At 44.6% G+C, this 20,955-nt stretch overlaps 1 protein-coding gene across 2 annotated transcripts in view; it reads left to right on the top strand.

Moving 5' to 3' along the window:
- LOC121859840 overlaps positions 1-20,955 on the top strand; it is a 66,986-nt gene that overhangs the window by 21,123 nt on the left and 24,908 nt on the right. The window contains exon 1 of one of the 2 annotated variants that reach the window (XM_042356802.1): positions 3,221-3,336. The exons of the other annotated variant lie outside the window; for it this stretch is intronic. Within the exon in view, the coding sequence (XP_042212736.1) occupies positions 3,324-3,336 (13 nt within the window). The 5' untranslated portion in view covers positions 3,221-3,323. Of the gene's footprint in view, positions 1-3,220; positions 3,337-20,955 lie in introns of those variants that run through there. 2 annotated transcript variants of the gene reach the window in all.

A 20,955-nucleotide genomic window follows, 5' to 3' on the forward strand; every position in this document is an offset into this window, starting at 1 on the left:
TATGTACAAAATTCCCCAATACACACAAAATCTTGAAAATTTCCACGTTCTTTTGACAACACAGACAAGGGCAAATACTGTTAAAACCCAGACACCCAACAGCTGATTAGATTAAACAGAGATCACGGATACTACAATGTCTATTCTCTAGGAGCTGAGATAATGTAAGAAAGTAAATCTGGAATACATTATAACAGTCATACATCTTGAGGGAAGCGGGACTGATGGCCCAGAGCCTTACTGTACCTGTTGGGGTCAGTCTACAGATTTTTTAGGTCCCCATCTATAATAATGATTAAATCTGAAGGGGAGGAGCAACAATGACTGCGATGTTGGAGAGAGGTGGCCAAGGCAGGTGGTGCTGGCGTTGATAGTGATGTACAGTTGCCTTCACTTACGCCTGGTACAGGGTTGGAGCGTTTTGTGAAATGTGGCACCCCTGTATATATTTATATATTCAAACTCTTGGAATGCCCTTAAGGAACTTCGTAATAGTAACAAGACTAAGCATTCCACAGAGTCGCCACATCTCACAGAAGGTGCCATCCACTGTACCAGGTATAAATGCAGGTGATTTTACCTTTGGGGAATACTAAGACTGGTGAGTGATGTTATTTGTGGGGAGGACAGGTGAACGACCTACAGTACACCTGATAGTTTGTCATGGTTCATATTAATCGTGTACCTTCATCTATCTGCAAACTCCGTCAGAGATATTCCCTCATTGGCACACACACACACACACACACACACACACACACACACACCTTTAATTCATTTATATCATCGATCCAATTTATAAACTCTACACCACATTTTCAGAAGGTTCAAGACAGTGACACACAACAACCCGGGTTCCTTCACACTTCCCGCCCATGGTTTGCATTCCTCATGACTCAGGTTTTTACGATGTTTTCATTACCCTCTTAAACATCCGGATATAGACTTCCTCCCTCTCAGTTATCTTCTTGACATATCGACTTCTTTCCTGACATCCACGCTAAAAATACCCCCAATTTTTTCAGCCTCCTCACAACTTTTATTTTCTCCTTCATCAAGTATATTTTACTGTCTTTTGAAATACATACACCTAACTTTATTTCTGTGTCTCAGTTTTAGTTGTTTGTGTATTTGTTCTAATTATTTGGTACATTTTTTGCTGTTTTTCGTTATTTTCTCCTAATTCTGGTGTTACGACTGTATAGTGTACTGTAACCCACGTTAATTTTCCCACTGCTAGCCATAGCCTCTCCTTCTCCAGTGATGTACAAGATTGTCAACTAAGTCCGTATATCATGTTTTACACTAATACCAGAATATTACTTTATTTATGGTGTCGTTTAAAGTTCATCAGAGCATCTTACCTCTCCTGACATTCCGGCACACAATCTTCACACCGGCCCAGTGTATTAAGAAGTTGTTCTCGCTAAACGCTGAAGATAACGAGCAAAAAACCCTGGCTTTCCCAGGCAGTTATACGTGTTGACACTCTTGACATCCTGAAGCAGCTGTCATTCGATATCAATAAAAATTCCTCTTCGAGATAACTAAAAAATAAAAGAACACATCCAGAAAGAAGTAAGACTGACAGTGAGTGTTGATGAATGTTTCACGAGAGACTCAATTTTATTTTACGAGGCGTCCTCATTATTTCTCAGTGACGCAGCACTCCCTCCCGTCCACACGAAAAGGGAAAAACACCAATTTACCGAAAGAAAGAAAAAAATCACAGCAAAAAGTCAAAATTGCATTGATTACCATATTCTGCGACTCTAGCGGATATCCCAAAGAAGGGTAAAAAACCTGACAGATTAACAGGTTATAAAGTACAGAGGATGCTGGTGGTGGTAACAGGAGGTAAAAAAACTCATCTACAGTTTGGGGAGCAGCGCCGCGTCTGACAGGTGCACCACCCACCGCCAGGGATTCCCGAACTGCCAGTGAAATATTGCAATCCCGCCCTTGGCTCTAACTGGTACTACAAGCAAAGCGCCCAACCCGTTTTGAAATATCTAATTTACACACACACACACTGCATAGGATGTTGCAGGATGTAATTTTTTCCAGGGGCAACAGTAGTGTGACCCCGAGGTAGTGTGACCCCGAGGTAGCGTGACCCTGATGTAGTGCGACTCGTAGGTAGTGTGACTCTGGAGTATGACCCAGATATAGTATGACCGAAGGTAATGTGACCGCTATGTAGCGTGATCCGGAAGTAGTGTGACCCTCAGGTAGTGTGACTCCAAGGTAGTCTGGCCCCGATGTAGTGTGACCCACAGGTAATGTGACCTCGAGGTAGTGTGACCCTGAGGTGGTGTGACACCGAGGTAGTATGACACCCGATGTAGTGTGGCCACAGATAGTGTGACCCCGAGGTAGTGTGACCCCGAGGTAGTGTGGCCCCAAAGTGTGACCACTGAAGTAGTGTGACCACTGAGGCAGTGTGACTCTGAGGTAGTGTGACCCTGAGGTAGTGTGACCCCGAGGCAGTGTGGCTCCAAAGTAGTGTAAACCTGAGGTAGTGTGACCCCGAGGTAGTGTGACTCCAAAGTAGTGTGGCTCCTAAGTAGTGTGAACCTGAGGTAGTGTGATCCCGAGGTAGTGTGGCTCCGTAGTAGTGTGACCCCGAGGTAGTGTGAGCCCGAGGTAGTGTGACTCTGAGGTAGTGTGACTCTGAGGTAGTGTGACCCCAAGGTAGTGTGACTTCGAAGTAGTGTGACCCCGTTGCAGTGTGACCCCGAGGTAGTGTGATCCCGAGGTAGTGTGACCCTGAGGTAATGTGACTCTTAGATAGTGTGACCTCGAGGTGGTGTGACTTCCAAGTAGTGTGACCCCGAAGAGGTGTGACCCCGAGTGTCACCACCGCCAGCAATATAAACACGGCTGTTATATATATTCACTAACTGAGAGAGAGAGAGAGAGAGAGAGAGAGAGAGAGAGATGAATAAAAAAAATTTGTATAAGAAAGATAACAGTTGATTCATAACACCAGAAAATATCAATTAAATAGTAAGATAAGATCAAGCAAAGCAGATGACATAGGAGCGCGGGGAGGGGGGGAGGGGGGTGGTGCACACTCCTGTCATTCTCCTTCAGTGTTTGATGTATCGCTACCGGAGGTGCAGTTTTTCTCACCTGACGGACGTAGAGGCCGTAAGTACACGATACTGTGCCGCCTCCTGGTGCAGCGTCATGGTAGTAAAGCTTGCGTAGTGTGTGAGGCAGGAGGCTCAGTGTGGCGGTGGTGGTGTGCCTACCCAGACCATCACGGGAACAGTGTTAACATTCAGTCCTCCCTCACACTCCCGCCTCTCCTCAACAGCATGTGGGGCCCAGGTCAGTCGTGGTATTACTCCCAAGCACCGCAGTGAATTCATTGGTAGTTTTATTAAGTTCAAGGCTGATAAGGAAAAGCTACTTTGAACATATTATCCACAAGGTATTGATTATTCCTTGGTCAACAGTGGCAGAGAAATGAACTTATGCCAACAGTGTTATTAGAAATCTAAACGAGCAAAGTTATATTTTACGAGATGAAGTAAAATATTTCCTCTCCCCAGAAGTGAGAACTCATCTTTCCTGTCACCAGTCGTAAAGATCACTAAACTTAATTCTGTAAACACAAACACTTAATAATTTTGTATTCAATTAAGAAAGCTTTGGGAATATGTATTGTGTGGTGCCGACACCAGCCATGAATGCATAACAAGACAAATTCATTAACTTAAGAATATTGTTCACATGAAAATAATAGACACTGAATATTATTAGTGTTTACCTGCTGTGGTGAAGGTGGTCTTGGTGGAGGTGATGGTGGGGTGATGGTAGTAGTGGTGTTGGTAGAGGTTGTCATGGTGATGGCAGTGGTAGCGGTGGCGGTGGTGGCCGGGTTAGGCCCAACCCAGGTAAGAGTTGAATCCCCATGCAGGTCAAGATGACTCGCTGGGCCAGGTAGTGCCCTTGCAAGTACTGGGTGGCGGGAGGGGGAGGGGGGAATATGTATGTCACTGTTGGAGGCCAGTGTGGTGCTTGTGTCACTGTTGGAGGCCAGTGTGGTGCTTGTGTCACTGTTGGAGGCCAGTGTGGTGCTTGTGTCACTGTTGGAGGCCAGTGTGGTGCTTGTGTCACTGTTGTAGGCCAGCATGGTGCTTGTGTCACTGTTGGAGGCCAGTGTGGTGCTTGTGTCACTGTTGGAGGCCAGTGTAGTGCTTGTGTCACTGTTGGAGGCCAGTGTGGTGCTTGTGTCACTGTTGGAGGCCAGTGTGGTGATTGTGTCACTGTTGGAGGCCAGTGTGGTGCTTGTGTCACTGTTGGAGGCCAGTGTGGTGCTTGTGTCACTGTTGGAGGCCAGTGTGGTGTTGTGTCACTGTTGGAGGCCAGTGTGGTGTTTGTGTCACTGTTGGAGGCCAGTGTGGTGATTGTGTCACTGTTGGAGGCCAGTGTAGTGCTTGTGTCACTGTTGGAGGCCAGTGTGGTGCTTGTGTCACTGTTGGAGGCCAGTGTAGTGCTTGTGTCACTGTTGGAGGCCAGTGTGGTGTTTGTGTCACTGTTGGAGGCCAGTGTGGTGTTTGTGTCAGTATGATTGGCACATAGGAGACAGTTCGTATGGCGATATTGGCCTGTCTGGGGGAATTAACAGGAGAAGGTCCCTGGGAAAGGAAATAAATACACAAATAAATATATAAATAAATAAATAACTAAATAAATAAATAAATAACTGGCAGGAGTGTGTGAGTGGAGGGGTGACACAAGTTGTCCTCTTCGCGTCAACAAACATGTACTGTATGGTATTATTTATGATAGCCAACGCAGGATCTAAGGGGCGTTGTGGGGGACACCAAGATAATGGAAGTAATATATTCTAAATCATTACCTATAAGAAATGAATGACTAACATTTCTTTACTGATGTTATCGACGTTTACATCCATCATAATGACCTGGAGTATTATGAACATTGACAAAATAACGAATGAAATTATAAGCAGCTTACTATTACGTCATGATATTGAGTAAAGGAATGCGCAACATTTTCTCCAGAGGGAACAAAAATGTGCCAAGACAAAATCTGGTGCAATATATTAATTATACTGTTGGCTTGCCCCGTTGTGCGACCTTGTGACCCTCCACATATACTGGATACAATTTTCTCCGTCCCAAATGAATAGTTTTCAGCTTTTATCTGGGTCATCTGTATATACGCATGAATTCGCTTAGGAATATCTGTGCCTCTATCATGTATTTTATTTAATTTTTTTATCATTAGCCAAATTAGCTGAGGGGAGGGGTGGAGAGAATTACGTAAGGATTTAAAGAACGAGATGACGGTCAAATACAGGTGCAGTTGTCACCATTGTGTTCACGGTGAGCACGTAATAATGTGTCTCCTCGCCGCAAGAAACAAGTTCACGAGCAAGGTGTGTATTTGAGACGAGTTTAGTGAGGTCACGTTGGGCGGCGTCCAGCAGGTACAGCCGTGGTTCCTCAGCAGGTGTTTGGTGCATGACCCTCCCACGGTGATACACAAGGCCAGTAGGTGGATTGTGTTCTGTCTATGATATACTGTATTGATCATTTTGTTTCGACTCTTAATGCATGACCCAGATCGTCCTAAGCCACACCCCTCCCCCTCCTCCCCCCACTGTGTTGTACTGTCTCTGCAACACCACCACCACGCCCCCCCACATACCAACAACAACAACACATGGGACACGCCACACTTACACCACAGTCGTCACTTGTTCATAGCCACCAGCAAAAACCTGGCGTGCGACAGGTTACCTTACACACGGGCGCAAGAACCACCCCGCTACACCTCCTCCACATCCTGGTCATACGTCAAAATCTCACCCGGTAGCCTCAGTCTACGTCGCCTATTATGTATTCCGAGTCTGACGAATGACGGACATTACCCCCGGTTTAAGAACATGATGAACGGGTAGGAGATCCGTGTGGTTAGGATTCACTCGGGTAATAGCTTGAAATCCGATAAGAAATAAATGGGTTTGACAAGCGCATAATGACATTCCCCAACACGAACTGGATTTTCCCCAAACAAAAATTCAGGGGCACCAGCAGTTTTCCTTTTAGCGCCACAAAAAGTAGTCTCAGGTCCGATTAGGGTAAAAAAAAAAATGGCAGTGAGCACGCAATAGCTGCTGCCGAAGACTGAAAACATTCCTAAAAAAAAAAAAGAGGGAAAAGTGCTGATGCGGGAAGACAAAAAGGCCTAGCTATAAACCTTGAGCCAATCAATCCAAACCTTGAGTGTGAGAGGTGTGAGGAGGATGATTCAAGTCATATTATTGGAACCTGCAGCCTCACGCCATACAAACTGTGAGGAAATTGCAGTCTTGTGAAGGATATATATGACTAGCAGAAACGTCTCTTGTTGCAGATGATTAAAATAACCGCTAAGTGTCCAAAAGGTTACATTAGCTGATTATTTTCCATCAATAACAGTGATTTGCAGTTTCCTGTCGTTTCAGGGATGTGACTTCTGACACAGCCTCTCTCTCTTTGGGTCTCTGGTGTGTGTGTGTGTGTGTGTGTGACAGATTCAGGAATATTACTATATTACCTAATTACGTTACGTTAACATTAACAATACATTAAACAAGTTATTTAATGGTAGTTGTCCAAACATATTGCAGCAACGGTCGATGTTTCGTTAATGTACAGTATATTAATGACGCAGACAATGACAATTTATAACTTCAAAATACATAGTAATCCTTACGCTGGAATCTGACTTGTGTCCAGATGTGAGTGGAGCACATTCCTCCTCTACCTCCCACCAACAACAGTAACTTGTACAGATCTTGAGAGTTAATTATTGAATTAAACTAAAAACTACAACACAAAACTAAAACACATGGAAAAAAAATGAAGCCCCTAAAATCAGAGCTCACCGCCTAGGATCACTTAGCCGACGACACTACTACTTTTCGAGGAGTTCCTGGCCAAGCGTATCCAGTTCTCTCGCTGCAACACTGAAGTAGTCTTGCGAGATCGATTTTGTGACGGTATTGGTGCGGGATGGGGGCAGCCACGGCGTCAGTTTGAGGTACGGCTACCAATGCCATGACTGACCGCCTGCAGTGCAATATAATACTGAGGGACGTCAGCAAGGCGTTTGACAAAGTTTGGCACGCAGGGCTGCAGTATAAGATCATACAACTGGGGCTACCCGAAAATCTGACGCGCCTGCTGTGCAACTTCATTATGGACCGCAGAGCCAAAATCAAGATGCAAGAAGAACATTTTGGAGAAGAATTCTCACCATCGAGCGGCGTGCCTCAGGGCTCTTGTCTCTCACCAACCCTTTACACACTCTACACGGCTGACCTGCCACCCCCAATCGTCGGCAGCGAGTACGTCATGTATGCCGACGATGTAACACAGATCGTCACCTGCCCAGGAAGGTCCACAGCAAGGATGGCGCGACTCACTGCTCGGGCAATAGAGGAGATCTCGGAGTATGAAAATAAATGGAAAATAAAAACAAACAAAACGAAATTTGAGGTCATACCCATAGCCAAATTCAAGCCGGCCCCATTGATGATCGACGACGAAGAGATTGAGTACTCTAAACAAGGCAGGTTGCTCGGCCTCATCATTTCTCGGACGGGCATCATTCCCCACGTGAAGGACAGACTAAATAAAGCCAAAGTCGCCGCAGCCAAATTAAAACGTTTTAAATTGATGCCTGAGAAGATACAAGTTCACCTGTACAAGGCGCTGGTGAGGCCTGTGTTGGAGTACCCATCTATACCACTCGTCACACTCGGGAAGACCAGACTACAACAACTACAGAGCTTCCAAAACAAGTGTTTGAGGTCAGCCAGTGGCCAAGCGCCACCCTACCAGGAGACAGTGGAAACCATCCACCTAAGAAATAAAACAGAGGCCCTCAACTTCAGGTTCCATCGCCTAGGGAAGAAGGTTTGGGACAAGCTCCTGGACGACCCTCACAGCCCAGACCACCTACGCGGGGAAGACATCAACGGAGGGAGACCCCACGCCTGGTGGCCCCGGAGTCTGCCCGCACTACAACAACCCAACCCGCGATCCATCTATGTCCGCCACAGTGATCCACCTTAGATTAAAACTTAGATGATATAAATTCACATTTAACAAGTCACAATCAAGTGAGTCCATAACGTAATACAGTATAAGATGTTAATAAACTTGTAATTGTAAAATCAATCTAGTCATTGTCTACTAAAATAACCATTGTGCAACCTCATTCTAAATCCTAGGTTAGCTTAATTAGCCAACAAACTCTGTAATATGTAAAACAAGGGGTGTCGTCCCCCTCTGTTTAACTCATTAAACTTCTTTTCCAACCTTTCCCCCCACGACTATATGTTGTGACTTCTCCATCCCTCATGTCTGGCTGTGCCTTGAGCCCCAGCATGCCTTCCATCCTTTCCCCACCTTAACCTAAAAAAAAAAAAAAGCTACCCAGGGGTTATCACCACGTCCTCAAGCTACAGACACACCCCCCCCCCTCATCTCGACCAGGATCCCGTCGACGAATCCTTCATCACCTTCACCTCCTACCGCCCCAGGTTTCAGACTCGGAGGCGGAGGATTATTTAACGTCATTGTTAATACTCTAGATAAAATAAATCAATATTATTCACTTTGAGATACAAACCAGACCTTGAACCCCTGTGAGGGATCCACAGTGTTCCAGCGTGGTGCTCCAGCCCGTCATATATCATGTGTGTGGTGTGGCCTCGCCAGGGAAGAACTAACATTAGTGTTCAACCAGCAGCGAGCACCGCAACACCTACCACCTGGTCGGTATGTCATCACCCTGGCAGATCCTCAAAGATACACTCGATAAACTCCTCGTAACTAATGACATACGAGTGTACCTAACTGGCTGACTGAGGCTCAAACACACACATTAAAAAATACAGAACCAGCATTAAGATTACACTGATACATTTCCTTATCACCAAGTAAGAGACAAATTAAGGTACAGAATGTTTGGAAAGATTATCCTTGTCTTTTTCCTGGTGTTAAAGTTATGTATCTTGTTAATGTAGAGTCTCGGTGTAATCTTGATGTTATTGTTGGACGTTAGGTGCATCTTTACATCTTCAGTTATGGGGAATATTCATCACACGAACCTTTAAGAATCTTAACTCAGGTTTCCATTGCGTCTAACATACAAATAATGTCATTGTTGAAGGGCGTAAAGTAGAGGAATATTACATACTGTGTATTTGCATGTAATTTAAAAACCAGAATAATTATGGAAGTGAAGACCTTTAACGCACATATTTTAATCTTTAGGGTTCAGAACGCGTCGAAACTCTTGCTAGTTCCTTAAAATTTTGTTCCTGACCAATGAAAATTTTACAAACGCTCACACAGCCATACAGACGCACGGACACCCCAAAACCATATATTTTGTTTTTCCTTTCTTCAATGCGCGTACCAAGAAAACAACAAAAACAATCTAAATACTTCCAATTGCTTTATTTACGCCAAGAAATCATCCTTTTCGATTTTCTCACACCAGATGGGGACACCGAGTACCCACAAGGCTGGTCAGTGTTGTGGTTAGTCAGTATTACCTGGCGCGTTAGGTGTCTGCGTGGTGTGTGGGATATGGTGAGTGTGTGTGGGGTGTTAAGCTGGGGGTGTGTGTGGGGGGTGTTAAGCTGGGGTGTGTGTGGGGTGTTAAGGGGTGTGTGGGTGGTGTGTGTGGGTGTTAAGCTGGGGTGTGTGTGGGGTGTTAAGCTGGGGGTGTGTGTGTGTGGGGGTGTTAAGCTGGGATGTGGTGAGTGTGGGATGTTGAGAGTTAACCCCAGTGTAGGGAGAAGAGGCACATGGAGGAGGGGGAGCGGGGAGAAGAGGGACGGGGAGGAAGAGGAACAGGAAGAAGAAGTGTACAGTAGGCAGGGGTGATGATGGGGAAGACGAGTGGAGAAAAAAGGAACAGAGGAGAAAATTAATTAGACAGAGGAAAGGAAAGGGAGGTCAGGGAGAAGGGAGAGAAGGGACAAGAAAGGGAGAGGAATGGGAGGGATAGAAGGTACAAGAAATGGAGAGGGAGAGAAGGGACAAGGAAGGGAGAGGACTGGGAGGGAGAGAAGGTACAAGAAATGGAGAGGGGTGGGAGGGAGGAAAATCAAGGAAGAGGAGGAGTAGGACAGAGGAGCGTCAGACTGAAGGAAGATTTTTACGATTTCTCCCTCATTAACCTCCCCCCCCCCCTCCCACTAGCTCAACGTTTGCAACATCATTTGCAACAAGGAAGCAGGAACCGTGAGTCAGCCAAGGTTGGTGGGCCGCCTTGCACCCTCAAATGCAAGACGCCTTTATAATTGACCAACCAACAACTCGCTAGGTACATCCACGCACTCAGAGTTTCACACGAAATACTGAGGATCCTGGTCTGACGTATCCTGTGTGAGTGGTGACGTATTGTGCGAGTGGTGACGTATTGTGGGAGTGGTGAAGTATTGCGCGAGTGGTGATGTATTGCGCGAGTGGTTATATAATAAAACACTTCCGTCTGGGTGTTAATACACTAATCAACACCTAACCAAGAAAAAGATACTTCCCTAATATCTCACTTACCACCCTTCCTCCTCCCCTCTCTACACACAGTAAATAGTGAGCTGTGTTGAGTATATATCAACGAAACCTTATACTGGCCTGGTGACTGAGGACAGGTCATCAGCCGAAGGTATGATACACTGTATATAAAGGTGCATGCCATGGTGCGTCATAAGGTTAGGTTAGGTTAATAGAAGAAAGTTCCCCCTCAAAAAACATTTCTATCAACACTTATATACAATGAGTGTGATGACTGTGAGGCAGATTCCTTGACATAAGGTGATGTGCTTGCGTCACTCAGAGGAACACCAAGTAGGAGTTAGTGTGGGTGGTTGCAGGGGTCACAGGGAAGGGGGTGGGGGGTTCCTGGTCGGGATACATTCATCATGATCTTGACCTACATGGCCTCCTCCCACTACCGCCCAACATCAGGTGTACCAACCATCACAGCCTCTTGCCTGATGTAACCTTAATGACGATATTAGTGAGGAATTCAGTGGTGTAATTATGGTTGACGAGAGGAGTGTTTCTGGGTCACGTACCAGTGTTACAGTCTTATACCGCCAGATCACCTTTGTTAACCAATGACGTCCTCTTCTGTGACACCATAGGGTCATTTTGCTATCGTCAGTTGTTCTGCTTTCGTATAATAATTGCGTATGTGTGTCAGAGGCATGTGGCAAGGTGATGATGTGGCAACAGACAATGTGGCCAAAGAGATCACTACCTACAATCACGCCTCCTGCGGTCCAACTTGCTGCTAACACTCTCCCTTTTATTGGCCTCTGTGTCGCTAACTTTAGCAAGTGTGAGAGTTGCTCATGCTTATTTAGTGAGAATATTATATTGCATTTGAATTCTAAATATTATGAAGATTTGAAATAATGTACATTGTGGCCTTAGAATATTAATAGGTGACTATCAGGAGCTTGATAACCAGATTCCTTGACTGATTCATCAGTGGAGTTTTGTAATGTACTGCCTTAGACGAGCGCCTTCCTGCAGCCTCCCCTCACCCCGCCCAGTCACACCTGTAGGTCGCCCAATGGCAGCTGTAACACTTGTGGTTATTGAGTCAACAATTGTGAGGGTGGGAAGTACAGCTGCGTCACTGGTACATGAAGGTGAGGCAGGACATAGCAGGGCATGGTTGTGTGTGTCACCTCCGTCTGCCTTACACACAAGAACGCTTCACCTAGTGTTGTGTAACATGATAAATGACCAGGAACTCCCGGTGTTACGCTCACATCTACAAACATACATAATTGCATTCAGATACATATCATATACGTAGACACATTCATATCTGCTTAACAATGGATTATAACAACAGGAAACATTTACCCTTGTCATCACATCATGTTACAGCTATGTCTTGATTATGGTATCGTACCCAAATTAAAGCTCCTTCTTTGTCCTCAGTTTATAGTCATTAAATCATGTTGTAACAAAGGCATAGTTAGTAGTCTGTGCCAAGTTTGATACAGGCACAGTCATGTTGAATCTCCTCCTCACCACGGGAGCGCACCACCTTCCGGGGCTTGACAGAGGCGTAGGGCTTGTAACCACACTATTTTATGTTGTATCTAGATCACAAACAGGAAGAATAATTAAGGAAAGAGGCTGAAGGTACTTAAATGTGTGAAATTAAAACCAGGATGATCAGTGAATCAGTGTTTGGAACCGTGATGAGCAAAGAAAACTTGTTATGGGAGAAACAAAGTCAAGGAGTGAAAGATAGGGTAAACTGGGGACAGGTGAAGGGAGTAAAGTTACAAGTACCTAACATAATAAATAGGAAAGACGTGTGACTGTACTAACCCATATGAATAGTTGACTGAGGGAAGACAAGGGGTCAGTCCCAGGGTGGTGTTGATCAGGCCAGGAGTGTGTTATGAAAGAGGAGGTTAATGTAAGCGTTTACGATGGAGTGCAAAAAGTGAAGTGGATAAAAAGAGAAATATTTGAGGAAGACCTGAATAAGTGCATGGAAATTTTCACAGTGAGAGATGGGATTACGGCACACACACACACACACACACACACACACATATACAGTGTCCTCAAATGGGGAGGAGGGTTGTGAGGGAGAGTGAGGGGAGTGAGGGGCGTAGGGCAAGGGAGTGAGGGGCGTGGGGAGTGGGAGGCGGGGAGTGGGGGGGGGCGTGGGGGTGAGGGGGGGGGGAGTGAGGAGTGTGAGGGGAGTGAGGGGTGTACGGGCAAGTGAGGGGTAAGGGGAGTGAGGGGCGTGGGGGGAGTGAGGGGCAAGGGGGAGTGAGGGGCGTGGGCAGAGACTGGCTGGTGCAGGATACGGTACAGTTAGTCTCCACCTTCACCCTGACAGGCGCCATGATCATGGACACACACACACACACACACACATATATATACTGTATATGAATACACACACACTGTACATAAACATACGTGTGTGTGTGTGTGTATGTGTGTGATATTTGGATATATTCACGTGCGTATGAATGTATCTATGCATGTATGTACATAGGGAGGTTGGTAAATCACACGTATATATTATGAAGTTGAGTCTATGTGTGTAAGTAAATTTGTATTTGTAAACAAGTTCGTGTATGTGTGTCAACCAGCACCTGACGTACTCTTACCCTACCATGCGCCACACCCTTGACACACCCTTTATTCACGGCTTCCCCAACCCTCTGTCACCTGTAAGCCTAAGCTGAAGTCAGGGATAAATCACAAGAACGAACACAGGGAATCCGGGTTTTCAGAGATACAGAATTTTTCCCTAGGATCTGAGCTTCTGAGAAAAAATGCATCTAGTACGTTTAAGCTACGACGCTAACATGACGTCGAGATTATACTGGGATTCTATCGTATATTAATGAGGTCTCTGCTCTCCAGTTACAGGTAAAACAACTTACAAGTCACCGAGAGACTAAACCTGTTAATAGGGGTGGAATTACGAGAAAAAATAGCAGACATTTTCCTCATAATTTACTTCGAACTGTCATCAAATTGCTGAGTTGAGGCGTCGTGGTGTTGTTCCTCTTGTAATGTAAATAGTGAGACTAAATATCTAATAAAACTGTACAGACGTGTGGGATGTCTAACTCGGTTTACTATGAGACATTGTTAACAGGTAAATCGATATTGATAATAGTAACTTGATGATATTTAGTAATTAATGGTTAAAGACATATTGGCCAATCTCATTTGTATATAAAGACCAAAAATAAAAAAAAATTAAACTGACAATAGACATAGCAATACTATTATTATTAATATGACTACTACTACTACTACTTCTACTACTACTACTTCTACTACTACTACTACGACTATCACAGTCTCCTAGTGAGCCCAAACTCAGTAAGGGTTTTCTTGGCGAACATTTCTCGTACCTGAAGATGTAAGACTGAACCTTGCTACTTGTCTTCAGATAAAGCACTAAATAAACGTCCAAATATGACGAGAAAGAAAAAATACAAACAAGTACCTTAACTAGATACGTTAATGAAGATAATTTCGTCCACAAAATTGTATAAGTTAACTCTCGACCTCAAGATAAATAGTTACGGGAAAGGTTAACTTTCCCGCCCAGGTACTGACGTCATTAGTTACATTATCTGGTCCTTCATTTATGAGAAAAAGTAAATTGCACAGATGTTTAAAAAATAATTTATAAAAATATATAAGATAATTTTGTGAGCTTTAATCGTAAATTATTTATTTTGTATCAAATATTACCCATAAAAACAAAACTGCAAAACCGACATTTATATTTTAGCTTAAATGTTAATATATCCCTCCATCATATTATTATAATGTGTTGACCTTTCACAAGAGGTGACTTAACGTCTCGTAAGCAGTGACCGAAACCCTTTGTGTACGGTGCCTCAACCCTCTGACGTCTCAATCCCAACAACCGATAACTTAAGGTATTTCGTAACTGCTGTCAGAGAAAATTCATGTCACTTCACCCTGTCTGGTATACATGTCTTCTTACTCCCAGTCGTCACTCAGCCACAAACAATAACTGGCAACCGAAGCTCTAATATAAATGGCGGGAACCCTAATATAAAGAGAAAAAAAGAGCATCGTTCACAGCCACGCGGTTCGTGTCACTGGAATATTGTGTTTTTCTTGCAGCATAACTTTATTGCATTATCTAACATGGTGTGAGGACATAAACCTGTTTAAAATCCTGGTAGGCTATTGAATGTCTCTCATACATCACCTTTGGACTCCGAACCAGTTAAGTTTAGCATACAGTCAAATATGGCCGTCAAAACCGGGATGTAAACGACCTTCACATTTGCTCTTCAAAATTCAGCAACGCAGTATGGCCATTAGCATCGTGGTGGTCCTCGGGCTTGACAATGATGTGGCTAACACTGTCGAGGTGGTGTTTCTACCTGGTAGTGATGTGGCCACCGTCGAGGTGGTTCTTGTACAGTACCTGGTAGTGATGTGGCCACTGGCCACCGTCGAGGTGGTCCTTGTGCCTGGTAGTGGTGTGGCCATCACCTGGCGGCTCTCTTTTCTAACTGTGGTGTGACCTTCACAGTTGTGGTGGTTCTCGTGTGCAGCAAGTGTGGCCCTCAACGTCATGGTGGCCCCATGGCCAGCAAGAGTATAGCCATCAAATTCATGGTGGCCCTTGCGTCCAGCTGTAGTGAGGCCAATTAAAAAGTAACAATAAATAACGCTAATGCTGCAAGCTCTAATGAACTTGTATTAAAAGTCAACGAGGAAAACGTAGTCTAATGATCAGCGTGGTGAGACGAGGCTCCTCGTCTTTGACATTATCTATCACCAGGAGCACTGGCATGTGGGGGGGTCTGAAGCATTTACTGTACCGTAATTTGTCCGTCACGGACCTCCTGCAGCTCGCCACCACCAGCGAGTTGGGGTGGCCGTGAGTGAAGTCCTCGGGAGAACCTTCAATAATAGAGCCATAACAATGAGTTAGAGTTAGACTAATCCACCTGGCTGCTGCAGCCAGATGCCACAGCCATCAGTCAGACTGTTCCACCTGGCTGCTCGGCATATAGTACATAGAACTGCAGGAGCTGTGCCTTGAGGTCCCTCGCTGTCCTTCGAGGTGGTGGTGCCTCACTAAACTGGGCTATCAGCCACGGGAATCCGACGAACCGGATGCCAAATGGCTCGGGTATCTTGTGTAGTCACTGTTGTTGTGGGTCTATAATGAGTAGACGAGCTGTTCCTGGCGTACTGTAAAAACTACACCAGTAACAACGCGATGGCCCCTCCCACAGACCTGGCCAGCAGCGTCACTTTTCACCTGCTGATGCCGCCGACAAGTGTACAAGCTAAACTCCTCTACTAGTAGATCCTGGGCTGTAAATGTTATTGGCTGTGCTTTTCACGTATTATTAATAACACAGTTAGCATTTACATGCAGAACATATCTCAATAATTAAGAAAAGTTTGTACCTTGCCTGGCATCAAGATGCGATTTTCAAAAATGTACGTCTTTGGTATAATTGGGTGTGTGATGATTTAGCATTTCCACTCAGCTCTTAATATTGTGGTCACAAAAACTGAAATAATCGGTAGCAAATTTTATGGGCGTCAGATAGTGGGTGAGAAGACAGACAAGTTTTTTCCAGTGGATGTAAGAATGACTGGCTTTACCCTTAATGTTTTTGTAGCCACGGCGATGGCCAGGACAGGTAGCTTGTCCTCCTCGCATGCGATGGGAAACTTACAGTTTGGCGGATACAGGAACACAAGTGATACATGGGATCTCTCTCTCTCTCTCTCTCTCTCTCTCTCTCTCTCTCTCTCTCTGTGTGTGTGTGTTAAAACACTTGGCTCGAGGGACTGGCATGAATTAGGATTCATAAATATATACGAAGGAAAGCGAACACGTCCGAGCTAAAGAAATAAATACATTACTTAGCTGACGTTTACTGGACATGGAGAGCCCGCTGGCAGCTGGAGAAACATATATAAAAACGCCACACACTGTCCTGACGGATAATAAATAAACAGGTAAGCTGAGACCTGGGGAGTCTCCTCCGGGAGCATCTTCCTATAACGTAGTGTTCCAGGTCCTGGACAGTGCAGGCGACGTCTCGGTATCTTCCTTTTTATGACATTTTCGTCATGTTTGTATATTAATACAGATTCTCAATCCCTCTTTTTCTTGACTCTTCCTTTTTATGAAGGTGGTGGAAGAGGAGTTATGTGGTGGTGTCTGGCAGAGGGCGCTGTTGTTGTATCACTTGTGGTCGTGATTTATTCACAGTTTTCCTGTTTTATGGAATTCGTGACTTAAGTTTCTCCCGTCTGTCCAACTGTATATTGTTACCGTGTTTACAGTTGTAGGAGTCAATTGAAAGAATATAGTGTTAACATAACTGTAACTATACACCGGAGTGCTAACAGAACAGCAAACAAAATGAAAAAACCGGATACATTCATGTAAACATTGTAACATTCTTAATCTGCTGAAGACGGTACACTAGGATGACAAGTGAGTTGGCCTAAATCTTAAGTGAGTCGACACAAAACTAAATGGAATTTGACAAATATAAAAAGATGGATAAACATAAAACTAGACCCTAGACGGAGATAGAAAAGTAATTGTTGTGTTTGGATGATAACAAGAATGAAAAATAATAAAACAAAGTTGGTTGCTGTATAGAAATGAAATTCCGATGAAAATGTAAACAAAACGATCCTACTCGTCCTTTACCTCAGCATTAAGATGTACAGTACATTACTTCACTCCGATGTTCTAAACTTACCTCAAGTAAGCTACCACCAAGCAACATTTCACTCCTCATTTTCTCTGCTCATAATTTTTCAGAAGTGGGTAGCTTTACAACGGTAGGCCAGGGTTAATTAGTGTTCCAATGATAAGGTAGACCCACAGATATAGACTAGGAAACATTGTTTCCCGAGAGTGGGTAACTGTGGGCTCGAGTTGCACCATTTAATAGGGAAGGGACACACCCTCATCCATGTGCCAGGGTTACACTATGTTCTAGGGAAGGGGCAGCCCCACACACGCGTCGACACTTGCTAAGGCCGGAGGCGCCACATAGCATCGACTAAATATTCCGGCCGCATGCCCCTTCGTCGACAAGATCCGGGAGGCGGCGGCCAGGTGTGATAGCACTTCACCCGACTCCCCACACTTCTTCTACATCTGGGTGACCACAGAACTATACCCAGGCACCCAGTCTCTTTTTTACTGTCCCTTCGATGCTGCATTATGGGAAGGTGTTTGATCCCAGCTGAGTTCGTCTTCAGCCTTCATAATATGTGTGCGTCGCTCCAGTGCAACTGAGAATAGCTGTGATATAATGATGGAGGCAGCGGGGGAGAACGTGACTAGTGCGTGACACACAGTGCTGCCATCACGCCTGGGTTTCCGGGTGCCAGGCCAGCCAGGTCCCGCTCTCTCACCTGCCTTACCTGGTCGTGACTCCTGCTGGAGTGGATGAGATCATGACAACTTGTAGTTTTATTGTTGGTGTTTTTCATACTGACATTAAATATATATATATATATATATATATATATATATATATATATATATATATATATATATATATATATATATATATATATATATATATATATATATATATATTTATTTATTTATTTATTTATTTATTTATTTATTTATTTGTGAAGAGAACTGCAATAATAAAACTTTCCATTCTTATACGATTGTGATGATCTGATAAAATTAATAAAGTTCACATTAAGAGTATCTAAAATATGACAATATTCAGCTGTAATAATGTGAGGATCAAAGGCCACTCGGCGGCGTGAGGTCCAGTAGGACGCCAATGAGGGAGTTTTTCTTTAAGGTGATGGGGTATTGACCATCTTCACGTGACATCATTAAGCATACGGTCCGCCATATTGAAGAACTTCTTATATACTATATATAGTTGGGGGCGCGGAATGTGATAGGTGGAGTGATATAACAGCGAAACACCTTTGTCCAATAATTAGGTTCAATAACAAAAGAAGGATGTTTCCCTCGTCTGTCGCCGCAGTCACTTCCCGTGGGACACATTAAGGCTCCCCATAGTCATGTTGCTGTACCCTTAAACTTAATCCTTCTCTTCGTTTTATTTAACCTTTGAATACAGAGAAACACTAGGTGAGTCACCACTAGGCCAGGGACCCGCTGGTTAACATTATTCTCTGGTTAGTGAGCAACACCACAGAGGTCAGGTTAGGTTAGGTTAAGTTGGGTTATGTTCGGTTAGGTTAGGTTAGGTCAGGTTAGGTTAGATTAGGTTGGGTTAGGTTAGGTTAGGTTAAGTTGGGTTATGTTCGGTTAGGTTAGGTTGGGTTGCGTTAGGTTAGGTTAGGTTAGGTTAGTGAGCAACACCACAGCGGTCAGGGAGGTTTTCGTCAGGTAAAACTATTGTGACTTTCCGCTTAACGAATTGAAATAATGAAATGATGCTAAAATATTTGGGTCACGGAGAAGAACACACAGTAGAATACATTAACATTTCAAACCAAATCACAACCCGACTATACTCTGAATTCACAGTCTCCAATATGGCGGACAGGAGCTACGTGTACCTTAATTATGACCGTCACTGGTAGGGTACATTCGTGCTAGGAATAATTCTATAGCTTTTAGACAAGGCAGAACGATCCATTATAAGAACAATCACATGAGGAGGATGCAGCACAGTCTGTGTGATGGCTGAGAAGGAAGTACAGACAGGTAGACTCACCTGATGATTACATAAACTTTTTTGATGACGCTCAGAGAAACTAGTTACAATACTCCCCCTCGGCCGGGTGGGGGGACGGGGAGAAAGTAAAAGAAGGGTTGGTGAACTTGGTAAACCTGTCCTCGATTGTATACCCTGATCAGGAAATAATTCTGAGCTGGAGAGGTTATGATCAGCAGGTAACTGGCTCATTAAGACCTGGTTGTCTCGCGGTGAGATAACCAGAAACAAACTTTACAATGACTTTACTGATGTTGCTGAAGTGCACTTGTGTGTGTGTGTGTGTGTGTGTGTGTGAGCACGTGTTTAGGATCTCTGTACCTCTAAGTGTTTTTATACTGCATATCTGTCTGTGAATACGTGAATGTTATGTAAGCGTGTGTGGTTTCCCGTAAGCATGTGTACGCTTGTGTGTTTTGTATATACTGTACATGTCCATAGTGCAGGTGAGAGGAGTGAGTGTCATGCCAGGGGGCGGGCAGTTTACCTCTTGCTGGGGAGCGAGCCTGTCAGCCTCCACAATAAGGTGACCGATCACAGCCACCGACGCCTGCTGGGAGGGTCCATACGTACCAGGTGTATGGGTGTGTAGATCTGTCTCTCTGTATGTCTGTAAGTGTGCATATATTATCGTTTGTAACCTACAGATATGAAAACTGTCAATGCTCCCTTTTGTCTCAACACCAGCGTGTGTGAGGAAGGCTGAGCCAGTGGGCCTGGTATGTGTGGTCGACACAAGCAGCGGCCATGGTGTGGTGCCTCGGGTGTGGGGAACCCCCGACCTTGGTCACGTGACTCTGTCTCACATGTGTTTCCTCCCTCTCCCTCCCTACCACCTACCGTATCCAGGACGGAGTGGAGGAGGGGCCAGGGGGTGAAGTGTGAGGGGCTGCTGTACGCCACACATTTAATCTTCTGTAGAGCGTGGCGCCTCACACCTTGAGGAGGTCTCTGTCATTACTACATGTTGCATCACTCACTTCCGCATTATATACAGTTTATTTGGTTTTATATCTGGGATAAATAAAAGGTCTATAAGCCTCCACCCGACCCATCGTTGTCGTAACATTACTTAGGGTAACAAACTTTATTCTTTATATTCCTTTTCTCTTTACTTCTGGCGATCACATCAGATTCACCGGATAATTTTTACAGTGAATGGAGAGGAAATTTCTCCCGGTTGCTCGCACGATGACGTACAGCAAGACGTAATTACTGAGTGAAGGACACCAGGTAGGGCACTCACTCATCTGTTAATGTTGCAGTTCTGTTTGTCTTCCGTCCTCTTAAAATCTGTTTGCCTGCTCCTCTCTCTCTCTCTCTCTCTCTCTCTCTCTCTCTCTCTCTCTCTCTCTCTCTCTCTTGTGTCTACTCCAGATATATCAATGTCAGGAGGATACGAGGAAGGTCCTACGTCTCAGTGACCTTTGTTCCATGTATGGAGTGAGGCAGCGAAGGAGTGTGGTGGTGGCACGACACACCCAGGCATGGTGGGCGGGGGTGCTGCTCTGGTAATCTGTCAAGACCTCTTACATAAACCATTACTGCAAACTTTATTACACTCAGGTGAGGCGTCACTAAGCATGAGGTTATCTCACACTCAATAAGTAATAAACAAAATTTAGATCTTTAAAACGCTGCAGGTTGTTAGTCAA

The sequence above is a fragment of the Homarus americanus genome, unplaced genomic scaffold (genome assembly GCF_018991925.1).
Source record: "Homarus americanus isolate GMGI-L3 unplaced genomic scaffold, GMGI_Hamer_2.0 scaffold29703, whole genome shotgun sequence".
Lineage (NCBI taxonomy): Eukaryota > Metazoa > Arthropoda > Malacostraca > Decapoda > Nephropidae > Homarus > Homarus americanus.